Below are 18201 nucleotides of genomic sequence, written 5' to 3'. Positions count from 1 at the left end.
GGAGGCAGGCAGAGGGCTGATTAGTGATTGCTGTGGAAGGAGAGGAGCCGAGGACACGCTGAACAGGCCGTGGCGGCCTAGGTCTACTTTATCATCAGTGTGCCACCGCTAATTAGCACTGCATCGCTGAAGTGGGCCATTCAAGGCCTTCTCAGCCGTTAACGAGCCCAGAGCGAAATCCCCCAAATCTGTGTGTTGGGTTTTGATACTGATGAGGCTTGGCAGGATGGGGATGTAGTACACCGACTGGCAGCGGTAGATGGAGAGGTCGTTCAGATCAGACATGTTGGATCCGTCTCGCCATGTAACGTGATGAATGCAGGTGTAAGGGTTAATTAGGTGGTGGGACGATTTGGGTTTGCAAGCTGTTGTGCGTTCTACGATGCTCAGAGCTCTCCATCCCCCCCTGGGAGGCACCTGCATCAGGACTGGGGTCTTCTGTCCTCCATTAGGAAGTGAAATGACGACCTCTTAGACCCTTTTTATGGTCGTCACTGGTTTAGCTCCAGGACAGTTGATGGAAATGTTTAGTTTTTTTGGGGGGGGGGGGGGACCTTGTGCTCCCCTTCCTGATAACCTTGGTAATATTCAGCTTTTTTTTTTTATTGCATCCTCTCACTTTTGCTATCCACTTTTCGCCATTAGAAAATTGGGTTGTAATCGGCTTCTGCATGTGTGGTGCGATGGCGCTGGTCCGACAGAGGGTCTGATATTTCTACAGGTCACCATAAGCATAAGACTAAGGCCTTTGGATTGGATACAGACCCATTTATTTCAATGGGGCAACAAAAGATATGACCATATTTAAAAAATAATATATATATATTTCAGCCACGAACGATCTTCCTTTAAACGGAGGTTCCCGGCGCCCCAGAAGACGTATGGCCACGGCGATCAGCTGTTGTGCAGTGTGAGCGGTCCGATCTTTCTGTCCGGCCTTGTACACGTACCATTCCTATCCAGCTTTTCTCTTTTGGTGGTTTTCGGCGCCGTCAATCTATCGGAGTAGAGGAAGCGATTCGTATCTGGGTGCTTATTATCCTCATCCAGCTACGCCATCGCCATTCTCTGCATTTGGGGTGGAGATGGCCTGTAACCCTGCAGCTGCCGTGTGTGCCTCGGCGCTGATGAGGGAGGGCTTTTCAGCATTTAGCATGCATGAGATATGGATGGGGGGCTGCCTCTTTAATAAACTCCAGCTCACTCATGACTTCCTCTTATCTCCATCCTCTCCTCTAATGAGGCAGCTCAGGATTTCCAGTCCTCACTCCCTTTCACTAATCTCCTCTTCTTCGTTAGCTGCGGCGTGTCGATAATCCTCTGGGTCCGCAGTGTCCCCTGCTGGTGATGCGGGATATTACACATGTATTTGGCGGCTGTAAGCACCTGTCACATCCTTGCACACATTTTGGGTCTAAAAGTCTGGTGAGGTCATTTACATCCTAAAATTTGTAGTTTACCTGGCCCATACGTCATGGGCCTAGCCCACTGTCCAGACCGGGCCTGCCGCTGTGTAAAGCTCCACGAGGCGTCTTCTCTGCCTATATTCAGTAGAGAGATGCTGCAAAAGACGCTCCATTGAGAGTAAAGGATCCTGTGCTGAAAACGAAGATTGAAGATGTGCAAGGAGATCAGGAAGAGCGGCCGGATCTGCAAGAATCCATCAGGGGACGGGTCACAAAGACGTATCCCAATCCACAGAGTAGGGGATACGTGTCGGATCGGCCACTAGAACAGGGGTCCTGTGCTCTCCCCACTAAGCAGCGGTCACAATATTGTGCTGTCGCTCCATACGACCCTACAGGACTGCCGGATATAGCGGAGTAGACGTGCTCAGCTACTGCATTCTAATGGGGGAATCGGGGCCCCTGTTCACATGACACTTATCCCGCTATCCTGTGGAGGGGGGATGGTCTTTGTAACTGGTCGCCCCCTTTAGAGCACTGTATTTGGTAGACTTGAAGCAGATGTCAGGCTGTGGCTTGTGGACTCTGCTGGTCTAATGTCTGCGGACTGGATCCTGGAGATAAGCGGCTCCAGAGGAGAACAGCGACAACGAGCGACGCAAACATCAGTGAGGAAGGTAAATGTCCCAGCCGCTATCTGAGGTCTGCGGTTATCATGGCACCGGATTGCATCTTACACTGTAATGTTGACGTTATTGGGCAGATCTACGGGTCGTCCATCTTTTGTACATGCGTGGTGTTCATGCGCCAAACTCTTGGACATGAGACGAGCGAGAGATACAAGGATGACTTTTTGGGTATTTGTTCGCCCGGCTCTGTAGGACGACATCCATCAGCCGTCTCCACTTTTTTTCTGCTATATATTACATAGCAGAGCCATTTTGCATGGATGATTTGCCATGACAAGTGCACCTGGGCCACTGTCACTGGAAGATTAATGTAGCTACAGAGCTCTGCTTTATCTGGAGACACGTTGGGGGGGGATCTGATGAACCTCATCTGTTCTCAGGAGACCGTGACTTGTAGTGCGCTCTGCAGTCGATGCAAAGAATTCAATATCTAGCAGAAGACCTGCGCAGGATGCCACGGCTGACAGAGCGTTGCGGTAATTATAACGCTGCCTCGTCAGCCTACTCCAGCAGTGACTCTTGCTCTCATTATTTCTTTGTTTATCTACTTCTCCGGGTCCATGTGGAATACAAAGAATAATGTGCTCGGATAACTGCAACATTTCGGAACATTTCTCCCCGGAATGAACCATTTGCCTTCATTTCTAAGATGAAGAGGGTTTTGGATTAGAAATTCTAATGGACAGGAAATCTTCTCTGGTATAGTGCGTCCGTCCTGTCGGGGATTGTAGCTTCTGGAGGGACGGACTCCGTGTCATAAATAAACCGATGGAGCAGACTCCTTGGAGCTTCCTGAAGGCCAATCTATAATGCAGAGTATAAATCATCCGACCTACAGGAGATGCTGTTTACACTGAATCTTCACGGTCAGGGCGGAGAAGACGCTCAGTCTGCCCCAAAACTGGTCAATTAGGCCACAATTAGGTGCAATCAGTGGTGGGGTTAAGGGCTGTTTACACGGGGAGATTGTGCTTCCATGATCCGCTCGCTGCTTTTCTGAATCCCGTATGAGGGCCTAAGAATGATTGCTGGTGGTGGTGATGGCCCCTCATGTACACCGGCATCTGATGGTCGTCAGCAGACCACATGAGTGAACGTAATGACAAAGTCATAGATCGTCACATATAAATGTCTTCTGAGCATCGCTCTATGGACGATCGGCGCCTGTTTTTACCGATCTATTTCCATGTGTAAAAGGATCCTTAAGGCCTCCATACACATTAAACTATTGCCGGCCGGACCGGCTGACAACCTATAATGTGTGTGGGAAGGTCTTCCCTGATGCATGATGTTGGGGAGGGAGCGATCGGCGCACTGAATTTTACCGCCAGATCCTTTTTTACTCCCCAACGATCAGAGGCGTCTGGCAGCGGCTTTCTCCCCCCTACTTAAAATACATCAGCCAATTATGTCTGTGTATGGGGGAGTGGGAGCGATGGCCGTCAGCCAAGAACCACTGAAGGCGCCCATAAGAAGTTGGGTTCTTCTCAGGATACACAAGGATGGTTGTCCTGTTGAGGTAATGGTCAGACCGCAGATGGGATGGTCAGTACATTCGGAAGAGGTGTTAAAACCTGATCTGGGTCAAGATGTGACCTTCCTATAAATCCACCTTCAGTACTGGTTGTGCAACTGGTATGTTTTATACCCAAAGGAATAGCTTTAAAAACTATAGCCCAAATGGGTAATGGTGAGAGGTCCACCCAAAATTGGTCTCTGGCCAGCATGAAGGTTTCGGGGGAGGGGGGTATGCAGTATCCTATACAATCAGTATATACAGTCCATAGGACTAATAGATATTATAAGATTGGACGTGCAGACCGCCTGTCGCTAAGCAGAGCACGTATTCCAAATAACCAGGGAACCCCCTGTATTAGTGAGTAGGAATCTTCCTTTTTTTATTCTGCCACATCCCCCCCCCCCCTTCCCCAGAGGAAAGCCGGGAGGACGCAGCGGGGTCAAACGCCCCCTGATCAGGGCTTTGAATAGACTCCTCTGCTGTGAGTCTGATGACAAAACGGTCAGTGTTATCTGCAGGCAGCCGGGCTGTGGAGCCGGGGCCAGCCCATGTGACGCTGGTGGCAGCTGTTGGAGGCTGAGTATCAGCTTGTTTTCACAAGGCAAGTGTGCTGCTGCTTTGTTAGATAAGCCTGGGACGCTGCTGCTGGAGGAGAATGCTGAGTCCTGGAGCCTTTATTTGGGGACTGCGCTATTTTCTCCATCGACTCAGCAGAAATTAGGCCAAAAAAAAAGAGCGGAAGACAGAAGCTTGATGACGGACACCCTCTGCCATGCCCCATAGTAAGCTGCGTTCTCCATGCTGGACGGTGGGGTAAAGGTGACGCCGGCGGCCGTCTGTGTAGCTCTGCTTTCCATCCCTTTGTCTGTGTCATAGCCTCATCTCATTCATACATCATCTCACTTTCGGAGTCTTCTCTTTCTTTTCAGATTTATTGTTCCTTCCCACATCTTTCACCCCCGGTGCTTCCTTTTCCTCCTTGGTCGCTTTCCTTCCTCTCAATTATCCTCCAGCCCCGGTGATATTCTCAGAGCAGGGCTTTTTCTTTTTGATTCAGTCTTGTTGATACAGACACGAGGGCTTCTGATCTCCACACATCAGGTCCAGCCAAGCATGCAGTTGGCAGGCGGTTTAGCCTCTGGGAAATTCTTGCTCCTTCCTCTTTGTTGCATGCCTTTCAGTGACTAGATGGATCTTTTAAGCTGAAGCCCCGGCTGCCTCGCATTTCCCTTGTTGCTGCTGTGAGGATCAGACTGGATTGCTGTCTCTGTGCACTGGATATGTGAATGCCCTGTGGTTCTCCGTCAAGGCGTCTGTCGGCTTCTGTGCTGTATGTACTCGTGTTTTTTAATCTTGCATCTATAATCTGATGAGGAAATGTTTTTTCTGCTTGTGAATCGCGCTGGTGAGTTCAGCACACCCTCGGTATTCCTTGTAATGGGCTTGTTTTTAGGCCAGGGTTTCCCATACAGTATTGCATGTATAGGCCTTGCACGTGACCACAGGCCTTGACATGATTATTGACTTATTCAGTGGCCTTGTCTGATTGGCATGCACTGTTTGGGTCAGTGAGTTTCCTTCTGCTGATAAAGGGTCTTGTATTACTTCAATGTGTACACTGGAAAATGTTTCCGGAATTACATGGGAAGAAACTTCTTTTCCTCTAAAGTTGAAGACGGCAGTGGTTGACCCAGTTGTGCTCCCGTCAGTCTGTCCTACATTGTAGTTGGTCTTGGAGCAGATTGTTGGTTTGCTTCAGCCTTCGTTTGGTAGAGAAGAGTCTGGTAGTCGCACGATTTGTGGTCTGGCAGATCCAGTACTGTGTCCAGTGAATGGTTTATGCAATTACAAAGGTGCAGAGGTCGGCCCCTGAACGGTCAGGTTAGACAGATCACGGTCTATTCTGCTCCATCATTTCTGGATACCGATTTCTGTACCCCTCATAGGCTATATTACCTATTGCTGCTGTTGCATGGGGGTCCCTCACCTACTATTTGCAGTTTCTTCTCAAGGTATGTTAGATAAGGTCTTAACCAAACAGAATTTTGCACCATGTGTAGAATTCTCATCTCAAAAATACCACCCCACCCCTCCAAAAAAGAAAATCTATGGAGAGGTGCACACACACAGTTTTCCCCAATGAGAATGTGGGGGTTCGGGGTTTGGAGAGAGGGAATCACTTGTGCCCTAGAGATAAGTCGCCTCTACCCCATTTACATAGATGATCATGCTTGTGGCCACCAAGGGTTTGTGTGGTTTATCGTCCTACATCTCCCCTTGTCTTTCTGCTGTGTAATTATGTTAACGACTAATTAGCTGATGGTGTTCTGTCCAGCACAGTCCCTGTAAAGTGGGCCATACACAGTAGATACATGTGCAAGGGGGTCTCATGACTCCCCCTCCCTCTACCAGATCCTTTATTTTTGGGGGTATCTTTCTCCCTTTTCAGAAGGATTGCATTGCTCAGCCGAGTGCTCGTGTGTATGATGCGGTTGGGAGAGGCAGCTGTTATCTAATGTGTAAGGCCTCCATAAGTGAATAAGAAGGCCTTGGTGGGTGGGAACACATTGGCCTAGATACGGAAGTCCAGCTCCGGAGACGAGCCACTTCTTCAGGAGAGAATCTGTGTCCCCCATAGACCAGGGCCTGATCTACAAGGCATCTTGGAGAACTACTAGTAATGAGTTCCATGACGGGCTCCTTCCTTTATAGTTGTGTAGCCAACCACTGTAATGTGTGTATTTTCGTTTCATTTCTCCTTCTCGATCATTTATTCTGTTAAGCTTTATGTCCCATTTTTATTTTCCTTATTCCAGGCATGAACCATGAGCCAAAGTCACCTTCCATAGGAATGCTTTCTACAGCCACCCGGACCACGGCCACTGTCAGCCCCCTCACTCCCTCCCCTCTCAATGGCTCCCTGGTACCCAATGGCAGCCCGGCGGCCAGCAGCGCGATATCAGTCCAGTCCGCACCCTCCTCCAGCTTTGCTGCAGCGCTGCGTAAACTTGCAAAACAGGCAGAGGAGCCAAGAGGTAAGATATGATGCTTGGAACCTGTGTCTTGTGCATGTCTACCCCCCAGATCACCACAGCATGCCATCTTGGTGGAGAGCACCACTCCTCACCACCAACTGCTAGTTCACTATGGCATTGTCCTCATCCAAAAGGTCCAATAGGACAGCATCCTCTCCAACAAGGTCCTGTACAGCAGTGTCCTCCTCATAGAGGTCCAACATGGCAGCGTCCTCTTCATCAGTCCTGCATTGCAGTGTCCTCCAACAAGGTCCTGTACAGCAGTGTCCTCCTCATAAAGGTCCAACATGGCCGTGTCCCCTTCATCAGTCCTGCATGGCAGTGTCCTCCAACAAGGTCCTGTACAGCAGTGTCCTCCTCATAAAGGTCCAACATGGCCGTGTCCCCTTCATCAGTCCTGCATGGCAGTGTCCTCCAACAAGGTCCTGTACAGCAGTGTCCTCCTCATAAAGGTCCAACATGGCCGTGTCCCCTTCATCAGTCCTGCATGGCAGTGTCCTCCAACAAGGTCCTGTACAGCAGTGTCCTCCTCATAAAGGTCCAACATGGCCGTGTCCTCCAAATAAAGGTCCAACATGGCCGTGTCCCCTTCATCAGTCCTACATTGCAGTGTCCTCTCCAACAAGGTCCTGTATAGTAGTTTCCTCTCCCAAAACGTTCACTACGGCAGTCTTCATAAAGGTCCAATATGGCAGTGTCCCCTGTGGTCTTCTGTAATAAAGCAAAAAAGACGTGGGTGTCCTGTCCATGTGGCCAGTGCTGGTCCGGCCTCCCTCTTGCATGTAGTTTAGATTACCCACTGCCCCAGGGCAGGTACAGAGCAGTGGACTCTGCAGACAGTCCTAGACTGCTTGGTCATCCCCGCGTCCTTATCATTGTGATATACGCAGGTCCTGGTTTTCTGCAGAGAAGAGGTGACCGCCACCCTGACCTGTGGGAGTCTGCACCGGTCTGTACCTCCTGGGTGCTCCGTGGCCTGGAAACATACGCTGACTTCATGCTGCCTTCTGGTGTAGATCCTAGTAGATCCGGCCGTGGAAGGCTCTGCCCCCGAAAAGTAGTGAGAACCAAAACTTGTAAATGATGCTACAAATCTGGCAAGTGCCCTAATCTGAAGGGTTTTTATGCCACAAAAGTTGAGAATCTTCCCCTCAGATGTCAAACTGTAACCAAGATTGCAGATATGGGTTTGGGGAAGAAACTGGTGTAATCCATTACAAAATGTGCTGTCTGTCGGCGGTGTAATCTGAAGTCTGTCTCCTCTCCATTTGCTGTGCAGTTTATTGCTTCGTCATCAGTTACTTCAGGGTTGTTCAACAGGATGAGACATTACATCACATGTGACTGATATCAGCCGCTCCTCTTATAACGCTCCAGTACTGATATAACCTCTAGAGACATTACATCCTATGTGACTGATATCAGCCGCTCCTCTTATAACGCTCCAGTACTGATATAACCTCCAGACATTACATCACATGTGACTGATATCAGCCGCTCCTCTTATAACGCTCCAGTACTGATATAACCTCTAGAGACATTACATCCTATGTGACTGATATCAGCCGCTCCTCTTATAACGCTCCAGCACTGATATAACCTCTAGAGACATTACATCATATGTGACTGATATCAGCCGCTCCTCTTATAACGCTCCAGCGCTGATATAACCTCCAGAGACATTATATCATATGTGACTGATATCAGCCGCTCCTCTTATAACGCTCCAGTACTGATATAACCTCCAGAGACATTACATCACATGTGACTGATATCAGCCGCTCCTCTTATAACGCTCCAGCGCTGATATAACCTCCAGACATTACATCACATGTGACTGATATCAGCCGCTCCTCTTATAACGCTCCAGTACTGATATAACCTCTAGAGACATTACATCCTATGTGACTGATATCAGCCGCTCCTCTTATAACGCTCCAGCACTGATATAACCTCTAGAGACATTACATCATATGTGACTGATATCAGCCGCTCCTCTTATAACGCTCCAGTACTGATATAACCTCCAGACATTACATCACATGTGACTGATATCAGCCGCTCCTCTTATAACGCTCCAGTACTGATATAACCTCCAGAGACATTACATCCTATGTGACTGATATCAGCCGCTCCTCTTATAACGCTCCAGCACTGATATAACCTCTAGAGACATTACATCACATGTGACTGATATCAGCCGCTCCTCTTATAACGCTCCAGCACTGATATAACCTCCAGAGACATTACATCATATGTGACTGATATCAGCCGCTCCTCTTATAACGCTCCAGCACTGATATAACCTCTAGAGACATTACATCACATGTGACTGATATCAGCCGCTCCTCTTATAACGCTCCAGCACTGATATAACCTCTAGAGACATTACATCATATGTGACTGATATCAGCCGCTCCTCTTATAACGCTCCAGTACTGATATAACCTCCAGACATTACATCACATGTGACTGATATCAGCCGCTCCTCTTATAACGCTCCAGTACTGATATAACCTCCAGAGACATTACATCTTATGTGACTGATATCAGCCGCTCCTCTTATAACGCTCCAGGACTGATATAACCTCCAGAGACATTACATCATATGTGACTGATATCAGCCGCTCCTCTTATAACGCTCCAGTACTGATATAACCTCCAGAGACATTACATCCTATGTGACTGATATCAGCCGCTCCTCTTATAACGCTCCAGCACTGATATAACCTCTAGAGACATTACATCACATGTGACTGATATCAGCCGCTCCTCTTATAACGCTCCAGCACTATTACACTGAACAAAAATATAAACAACACTTTCGGTTTTGCTCCCATTTTGCATGAGCTGAACTCAAAGATCTGAAACATTTTCTACAGACACAGAAGACCCATTACTCTCAGATATTGTTCACAAATCCATCTGGATCTGTGGTAGTGAGCGCTTCTCCTCTGCCGAGATAATCCATCCCACCTCACAGGTGTGGCATATCAAGGTGCTGATTGGACAGCATGAATATTGCACAGGTGTGTCTTAGACTGCGCACAATAAACGGACACTCTGAAATGTGCACAGTTTTGCCTTACTGGGGAGGGGGGGGGTCAGAAAACCAGTCAGTATCTGGTGTGGCCACCATTTGCCTCACGCAGTGGAGCCCATCTCCGTGGCATAGAGTTGATCAGGTTGCTGATTGTGGCCCCTGGAATGTTGGTCCGCTCCTCTTCTGTGCAAAGTTGCAGAATATTGTCAGGAACTGGAACACGCTGTCGTCTACGCCGATCCAGAGCATCCCAAACATGCTCAATGGGTGACACGTCGGGAGAGTATGCTGCCATGCAAGAACTGGGATGTTTTCAGTTTTCAGCTTCCAGGAATTGTGTCCAGATCCCTGCAATATGGGGGCTGTGCATTATCAGGCTGTAACATGAGGTGATGGTCGTGGATGAACGGCACAACAATGGGCCTCAGGATCTCCTCACGGTATCTCTGCGCATTCAGAATGGCATCAATAAAGTGCACCTGTGTTCGTTGTCCATAACATACGCCTGCCCATACCATAACCCCACCGCCACCAAGGGCCACTCAATCCACCATGTTGACGTCAGCAAACCGCTCACCCACACGACGCCACACACGCTGTCTGCCATCTGCCCTGAACAGAAAAACCAGGACTCATCCGTGAACAGAACGCCTCTCCAACGTGCCAGACGCCATCATGGAATGTGAGCATTTGCCCACTCAAGTCGGTTACGACGACGAACTGTAGTTAGGTCCAGACCCCGATGAGGACGACGAGCGTGCAGATGAGCTTCCCCGAGACGGTTTCTGACAGTTTGTGCAGAAATTCTTTGGTTATGCAAACCGATTGTTGCTGCAGCCGTCCGGGTGGCTGGTCTCAGACGATCATGGAGGTGAACATGCTGGATGTGGAGGTCCTGGGCTGGTTACACGTGGTCTGCGGTTGTGAGGCCGGTTGGATGTACTGCCAAATTCTCTGAAACTCCTTTGGAGACGGCTTTTATGGTAGAGAAATGAACATTCATTGCACGGGCAACAGCTCTGGTAGACAGTCCTGCAGTCAGCATGCCAACTGCACGCTCCCCAAACGTTGCGACATCTGTGGCATTGTGATGTGTGATCAAACTGCACATTTCAGAGTGGCCTTTTATTGTGGGCAGTCTAAGACACACCTGTGCAATATTCATGCTGTCTAATCAGCATCTTGATATGCCACACCTGTGAGGTGGGATGGATGCGGCAAAGGAGAAGCGCTCACTAACACAGATCTAGACAGATTTCTGTGTCTGTAGAAAATGTTTCAGATCTTTGAGTTCGGCTCATGCAAAATGGGAGCAAAACCGAGAGTGTTGCGTTTATATTTTTGTTCAGTGTGTAAGGCGTAGACTGTGGGGTTAGTGCTTCTTAGGCCACTAAGTTGTTGCCTGGTAATATTATGACTTGTTAAACCCATGACTAATAACATAAGGGGTCAGTCTAATCCGGGCTACTAGACCCGGCCTCAGGCGACCTCAAGGACTTGGATCGCTGTTTGTCACTTTTACACAGTGGAAGTCAAGACGTTTCTTAAAGGGAACCTTTCCTGAAATCATGAGGGTGCAGCATCGCTCCTCAGAACAGGTTTCATAGTCTCGTCTATTCCAGCGTGTGGTGCGCGGATCCCCTATACTTTCTATAGGTTTGTACCCCGCATGCTGGAAGAGGTGAGCAGAGCCGGAGAAACCTGGAGGTGCAGAGCAGTCTGAGAAGGTTTAGGTCTCCTCCTTTAAAACGTGTCGTATATTGTATGAAGGGTTTTAAAGATTCTGTTCTGTCGGATCCAGTTGTTTTGGACCATGGACGTAAAGCTCGTCGCCACAATCTTCATTGTCCATATGGAATAAAAGACCACCCCGCGGAGATGGACCACCGCTCGTGTTCCTGCTCTCCAGGGTGGGTGACACGACTCTCTGAAATGACAGCCTATTTTCCAGTGAAGGAGATTTTAACAGCAGCAAATTAATTTCATAATTAAGGTAGAAATTACCGGTCGTTTGCAGAGTACATTAATCTCATAAGTGGCCCATTTATGTGATGTGCGCGGTGCTAGGCTGGATGATGCACAGGGAGGGCGGGCGGAGGGGGCGCAACAAAATCCTTTGTAATTCTGCAGCTGGCGGCGGCGGCTCTGGAGCAGATCAGGAGGCTCCCGCATTATCCGCTTTCCTCACGTCCATTTCAGCTTGTGGAGTATAGATAGCTGTAATTGTTCTATAATGATTTTGCAATCTCGCCAACATCTACGGGGAAATGCACTGATGCAGACTGGTATCTGACGTGACCCATCACCAGTACCTGGGAAGGATGCAGGACACCTGATGATTCCTGTCCTCACTTGCAGGTTTCCATCTTGTGGCTCCAGTCTGTGGGGCGCCCCCCTTGGGTGTATATGGAAGCACAGGAGGACCTGTCGCTGCCTGTTTGATGGGCGATTGGCGTGTTGTTGTAGTAATGCTCAGGGTGGTGCAGGGGATGATTAAGTGCTTTAACCTTTACATATGGAGGATGTAGAGAGGGTGGGGGAGGTGATGCATGGGAGGATGAGCAGCCTCAGCTAAGCAGGGGGTGTCTATCCTGCGCGGACTGCTGTGGACTCTCCTCTTGTCCCTGCGCTCTCCCACCGTCTAGGACACTGCTGTAAATGTCCACGACCACCGGGCATAGGTAATTACACCGAATAAACTTCAGATGCAAAGCTGCTTCTCCCTGGTGGAAGGAGGCCGGGCAGAACAAAGGAGATGGGACATGTTGGGAAATCAAGCCTCCTGTGTTCTCCATGACCGATTTTAGGATGCTCCCTCCCCCCCCCCAACTCACTGCAAACAAGACTACCCAGCTTCTAACAGTGCCGTGTGAATGGGGTTTTAATCAGGTGTGAACATAACCCTAAGGCGAGTTTCACACACACCTCTGCAGCCTGTCGGAGACGTCTGGATCCGATGCTACATGAAGCCCACTGGCCTCATTCACTATAATGGGGACCGGTGGAGATCTGGCCACAACCCGGCAAACGGGCAAGGAACGCATCGGTATTCGTCTGGCCCATCTTGGCATATTTGCTGGGTTGTGACCGGATCTCCGCCGCTCCCCATCATAGTGAATGAGGCCAGACGGCAATGTGGCTGGAATGTAGAGAGATCCGGTAAGCTGTACCGCAAGTGTGAACCTGGCCTAAGGCTGCTTTTGAAGTGAGGTCGTCCTCTGTAGAGATCTGCAGCAGTTCCGCCATGTTTGAGCATAGCCTTGTAGTGATCCAGACTAGTGAACGTCGTGATCTTCATTTCCACAGCGACCTCTGTGTAATCCGTCAGTCCATACGCGATCGGGTCGGTGACTTCAGGGAACACCATTTGGCCCAGTATTTCATTCTGGTTACTGGGAGCACGACCTGAGCAGAAGCCGAGGAACTGGGAGTCGTGGCTGTGTCACAGAGGAGGACGGCCCGTAGAATAGGCCTTTGTGTTCCTTCTGGACCCTTTCAATAACCCATTTGTTCCATTCCCGCAGAGACAGATTCATCCTTTGTGTGTATTCTGGCCGCCTCTCCGTGTCTGCTTCTTCCTATATTGGTGGCGACTTTCGATAACCCTTTAGCCAGGATTGTATTGGATGTTCTAATTCTGTGGCATTGGCGTATGACCACACAGCGCGGTCGTGTTATGGCACGATGGTTGGGTACTGCGCAGCCGTACAGGGCCCTACTCAAACTGAGGACCACGCCATGCGGTCGCAGCCCTATAATGACAGCAGCTGGCCTATGGCACTGCCATGACCGAATCCAAACTACTGAAATATTTAAAGCCTTTTCATGAAACAGTCATCTTAACCGCTGTCATGAATACGTCTGTACCTCCAGCAGTGATTCGGGGGGCATGCCCCTCTGCTGGATGTGCTGGCCGGAGCCAATTGCATCCTAGTGGAAAATGTTTTATGGTCAAATCCTAGATTTCCAGCAGGCCGCCTCCTGTCACCACAGGCGATTTGCTGTTGGGTGGACTGGTTGCAGAGTTGTTAATTGCACACCTTCACCGGGGTGGACAGATAAAATGGCATCATGAAGTGGAAAGCAGGGGGCAGACAATAAAGGTGACATCGCCACGCTAGGACTTTTCAACTCTAATCCCAATTAATTTTATTGAGCAAGTCCTCGTAGAATGCCAGCAGTTAATTACAATGATCACACTGCCGCCCTGTGTAAAGCTGCACAGCAGAGCTGGAGGCTGCGCTGCTCGGAGCTGCCGTGCCGTTAATTGCCTGACTTGTTGGGAAGCTATTGATTCTGAAGGGTCGGGGACAGCTCCCCAGCTCAGAAAGAATTACATCCCTAATTGTTCCTGGCCTTCCGTTAACAAGATTCGCTTCAATAGCCGCTCTGAACCTTCTCGGCTCTGCTGGCCTGTAATAAGCAGCCCCTTCCTCCCCTGTTCACATCTGCAGGCTAATGGGAAGAGGTTTCTGATGAAATCAGCCGCCTCTTCTCCCTATTCCAGCGTCTTGGGAATGGCTCCTAGCTGCTTGGGCTAATGGTGCAGATGTGGCCGCCAGGTCAGCACATCATTGATTGAGGGCCCTGTGTGCACGTGGCACAGCCGTCTGATCCTCCGCCATATGTACTGGATGAACCTGACCATTTTAATGGGCCCTCCCCAAGAACGGGACGTTAGATTTTAGCAGCCTGATCCTTTTGATCTTGGGGCGATAAGCTGAGGTGTCTAGCAGCGATTTTCTCCCTTCTCCCCATTCTGGACACATGCATGCTCGGCCAAGCTGATTAATGCCTGCAGGGTGTAAACCAGGGGCGTAACTACCATAGCGCAGACCAGGCGACTGCTATGGGGCCCAGGGCCAGAGGGGGCCCGGTCTTAGTTGGGATCATCTACTGGAGGTGAACACTTGGTCAGGACTCTACAACTTTCAGTAAATGAGGCAGTGGGAAAATGGCTCAAGGGCGATTGGAAGGGGTTTAGGCGGAAACCCATCTGTCCTGTGGGGGGCCCGGTCTGATTCTTGCTATGGGGCCCTTACTTCTCTATGTACGCCACTGGTGTAAACAGATGACTCCATTCCTCAGAAGAGAGCGGTTTTATTTTAGGACAGTCTTAAAGGGGTTTGCCTCTTGGGGCATTTATGGCATATTGCTAGGATATGACCTGGGCCCCAAAGTGGATGGAGAGTGAACCGTGCTATGAAATTCCCGAGCGAGCAGCAGTGAATGGAGGAGGGGGGTGATGCCTGTGAGGCGAGCTCTCCCTTCACTCCGGGGCCCCATTCTGGAGAGGGGTCCTATCTGGTGTGACATGTCCCACCCTCAGTTAGGAATATCCCTTTAACAGATGAGAAAGATGAGAATTGGTTGCACCCTAGAAGAATATCGGTATGTAAATGGTTACCGCAGAGCAGTTTAATCATCTGTCCACACCCATTTACCCCATGGCAGCACATCCAGCCATCTGATGGCGGGTCATTTCACTTGTTTATCTATTGCATCCATTATGCTGACCAGGTGGCGCCATGCTGTGTACGTAAAAATGGACACCAGGTGGCGCCATGCTGTCTACGTAAAAATGGACACCAGGTGGCGCCATGCTGTGTACGTAAAAATGGACACCAGGTGGCGCCATGCTGTGTACGTAAAAATGGACACCAGGTGGCGCCATGCTGTCTACGTAAAAATGGACACCAGGTGGCGCCATGCTGTCTACGTAAAAATGGACACCAGGTGGCGCCATGCTGTCTACGTAAAAATGGACACCAGGTGGCGCCATGCTGTCTACGTAAAAATGGACACCAGGTGGCGCCATGCTGTCTACGTAAAAATGGACACCAGGTGGCGCCATGCTGTCTACGTAAAAATGGACACCAGGTGGCGCCATGCTGTCTACGTAAAAATGGACACCAGGTGGCGCCATGCTGTCTACGTAAAAATGGACACCAGGTGGCGCCATGCTGTCTACGTAAAAATGGACACCAGGTGGCGCCATGCTGTCTACGTAAAAATGGACACCAGGTGGCGCCATGCTGTCTACGTAAAAATGGACACCAGGTGGCGCCATGCTGTCTACGTAAAAATGGACACCAGGTGGCGCCATGCTGTCTACGTAAAAATGGACACCAGGTGGCGCCATGCTGTCTACGTAAAAATGGACACCAGGTGGCGCCATGCTGTCTACGTAAAAATGGACACCAGGTGGCGCCATGCTGTCTACGTAAAAATGGACACCAGGTGGCGCCATGCTGTCTACGTAAAAATGGACACCAGGTGGCGCCATGCTGTCTACGTAAAAATGGACACCAGGTGGCGCCATGCTGTCTACGTAAAAATGGACACCAGGTGGCGCCATGCTGTCTACGTAAAAATGGACACCAGGTGGCGCCATGCTGTCTACGTAAAAATGGACACCAGGTGGCGCCATGCTGTCTACGTAAAAATGGACACCAGGTGGCGCCATGCTGTCTACGTAAAAATGGACACCAGGTGGCGCCATGCTGTCTACGTAAAAATGGACACCAGGTGGCGCCATGCTGTCTACGTAAAAATGGACACCAGGTGGCGCCATGCTGTCTACGTAAAAATGGACACCAGGTGGCGCCATGCTGTCTACGTAAAAATGGACACCAGGTGGCGCCATGCTGTCTACGTAAAAATGGACACCAGGTGGCGCCATGCTGTCTACGTAAAAATGGACACCAGGTGGCGCCATGCTGTCTACGTAAAAATGGACACCAGGTGGCGCCATGCTGTCTACGTAAAAATGGACACCAGGTGGCGCCATGCTGTCTACGTAAAAATGGACACCAGGTGGCGCCATGCTGTCTACGTAAATGGACACCAGGTGGCGCCATGCTGTGTGGGTGAGTGTATGTGTGTGGCATGGCAATTAGTAAATTAATAAGTTTACTGACAGGACGTCCTTTTTACAGATAGGTAATCAAGCAGCGAGCAGTTGGCACTTAATGCAGGGACCCATGTACTCCAGTAGCTTAGACCTTCTGTATAAAAGGCTCCCACAATCGCCTTGTAATCATCCAGCTTCCCACGTGTTCGAGGCCATAATTTCCTCTACTTGTCTATAGAGATGACGATACACGGATTACAACACAGTATTTCTCAGAACCATAAGGGGAACTATTTAGAGTTGCACACATCCCATCCTGGCTGTGTGCAGATCCTGCATCCCCCTGTGAAACCATTACGGCTCCCGCTATGCCACAGTCCTGTGCTGGGAGGTCACAGCCGTCACCCCCACAGTAAAATGTATAGGACGGTGTCCATGAGCATGAGGTTTACCTGCTAATGATGGTTGTGTGCAGTCACACCTGCATGGATGATATCAGACACACACGGGGCCCTGGAGGGCCCATTAATAGTCATCTGGTAACAAGTATTTCTGAAGCAGTCGGCTGAATGATGTCTCCCGATCCTCCTATCTAGTGCATGCGGAGAAAGCCGCTGCCAGACGCCTCTAAAAGTCTCAAAACAGATCGGGCAGATGAAATCCCATCGGCCCGATCTCTACCTACCCCCATGGGAGAGTGGGGAATCCCTATACACATTGGATGTGTTCGGCCGATGTAAAGCACGGCTTGAAAGTTCACAATTTTCTATATTTCTGCATAAATTTTTACAAACGTCCTAGAAGTGGATAAAGAACAAATCAAACTTATGCAGAAATCTAGAAGAAGCTGCAGGGTAGATCAGAAGAGTAGGAGCGTCTAATGTGTAGGGGCAGCTTCACGACTGTCTTACCGTAGTCGCCGTAGGAGTGATAATAAGTCTTCTCTTTTGTCTCTTGCAGGATCATCGATAAGCAGCGAGTCTTCCCCAGTTTCATCCCCGGCTACAAATCACAGTTCTCCTGCCAGCACACCCAAAAGGGGTCCAATGGGGTCCATCATAGTCCCCCCAGCAGGCCACACTGTGCCGAACACCCCACCGGTGGTGACCATTGCACCAACTAAAACCGTGAACGGAGTGTGGAGGAGTGAAGCGCGTCAGGTAATCTCAGCTCTACCATACAAATTACATTTCCGCTAAACTGTCAAGAAGCCCAAAATTAATCTTAAATTCCGGGATTACGGAAGCAGCAGATCTCCGTCCCGCCCGCTGGAGCATAGTCCCATCTCACTGTGAAAACACCTTTAAGGCTACTTTCACAAGTATTTTTATGTAAGTGCCTGACAGATCATGATGCAGGGTTTGGGCGCATCCGTTATTGTCGGCGGCAAATCTCAGTCTTTGAAGCTGGCGACATGATCACAAGGGGTTGGGGAGATGATCGCTCGTACCCGACCATCGGCCAAAGGCCCCCAAGACAGGAGCAGTAACGTGTCCCCGGCCTAGTAAAGTGCAGCCCCCGTTAGATCAGATGTGGGGGACACTCTGGTCATTGTAACCAGTTCACAGTGATGACTGTGGGGCCCCTGTTGCTGTATAATGCCCCTGCGGTGCCATCTACCTCGCCCTGGATGTACAGTATATACAGGTATATAGC

General features: G+C 49.7%; 1 protein-coding gene across 3 annotated transcripts in view; it reads left to right on the top strand.

The window, feature by feature from the left end:
• Positions 1-18201, top strand: part of GSE1 (Gse1 coiled-coil protein) — a 283784-nt gene that overhangs the window by 250056 nt on the left and 15527 nt on the right. For 2 of the 3 annotated variants that reach the window (XM_040410726.1, XM_040410725.1), the window contains exons 3-4: positions 6431-6649; positions 17506-17705. In XM_040410726.1, the coding sequence (XP_040266660.1) occupies positions 6431-6649; positions 17506-17705 (419 nt within the window). The remainder of the gene's footprint in view (positions 1-6430; positions 6650-17505; positions 17706-18201) is intronic. The other variant, XM_040410728.1, reaches the window with a different exon arrangement.

This window comes from Bufo bufo, chromosome 10 (genome assembly GCF_905171765.1).
Source record: "Bufo bufo chromosome 10, aBufBuf1.1, whole genome shotgun sequence".
Taxonomy (NCBI): Eukaryota; Metazoa; Chordata; class Amphibia; order Anura; family Bufonidae; genus Bufo; species Bufo bufo.
The sequence above is the reverse complement of the archived record's forward strand: the minus strand, read 5'-3'. Positions and strand labels throughout refer to the sequence as shown.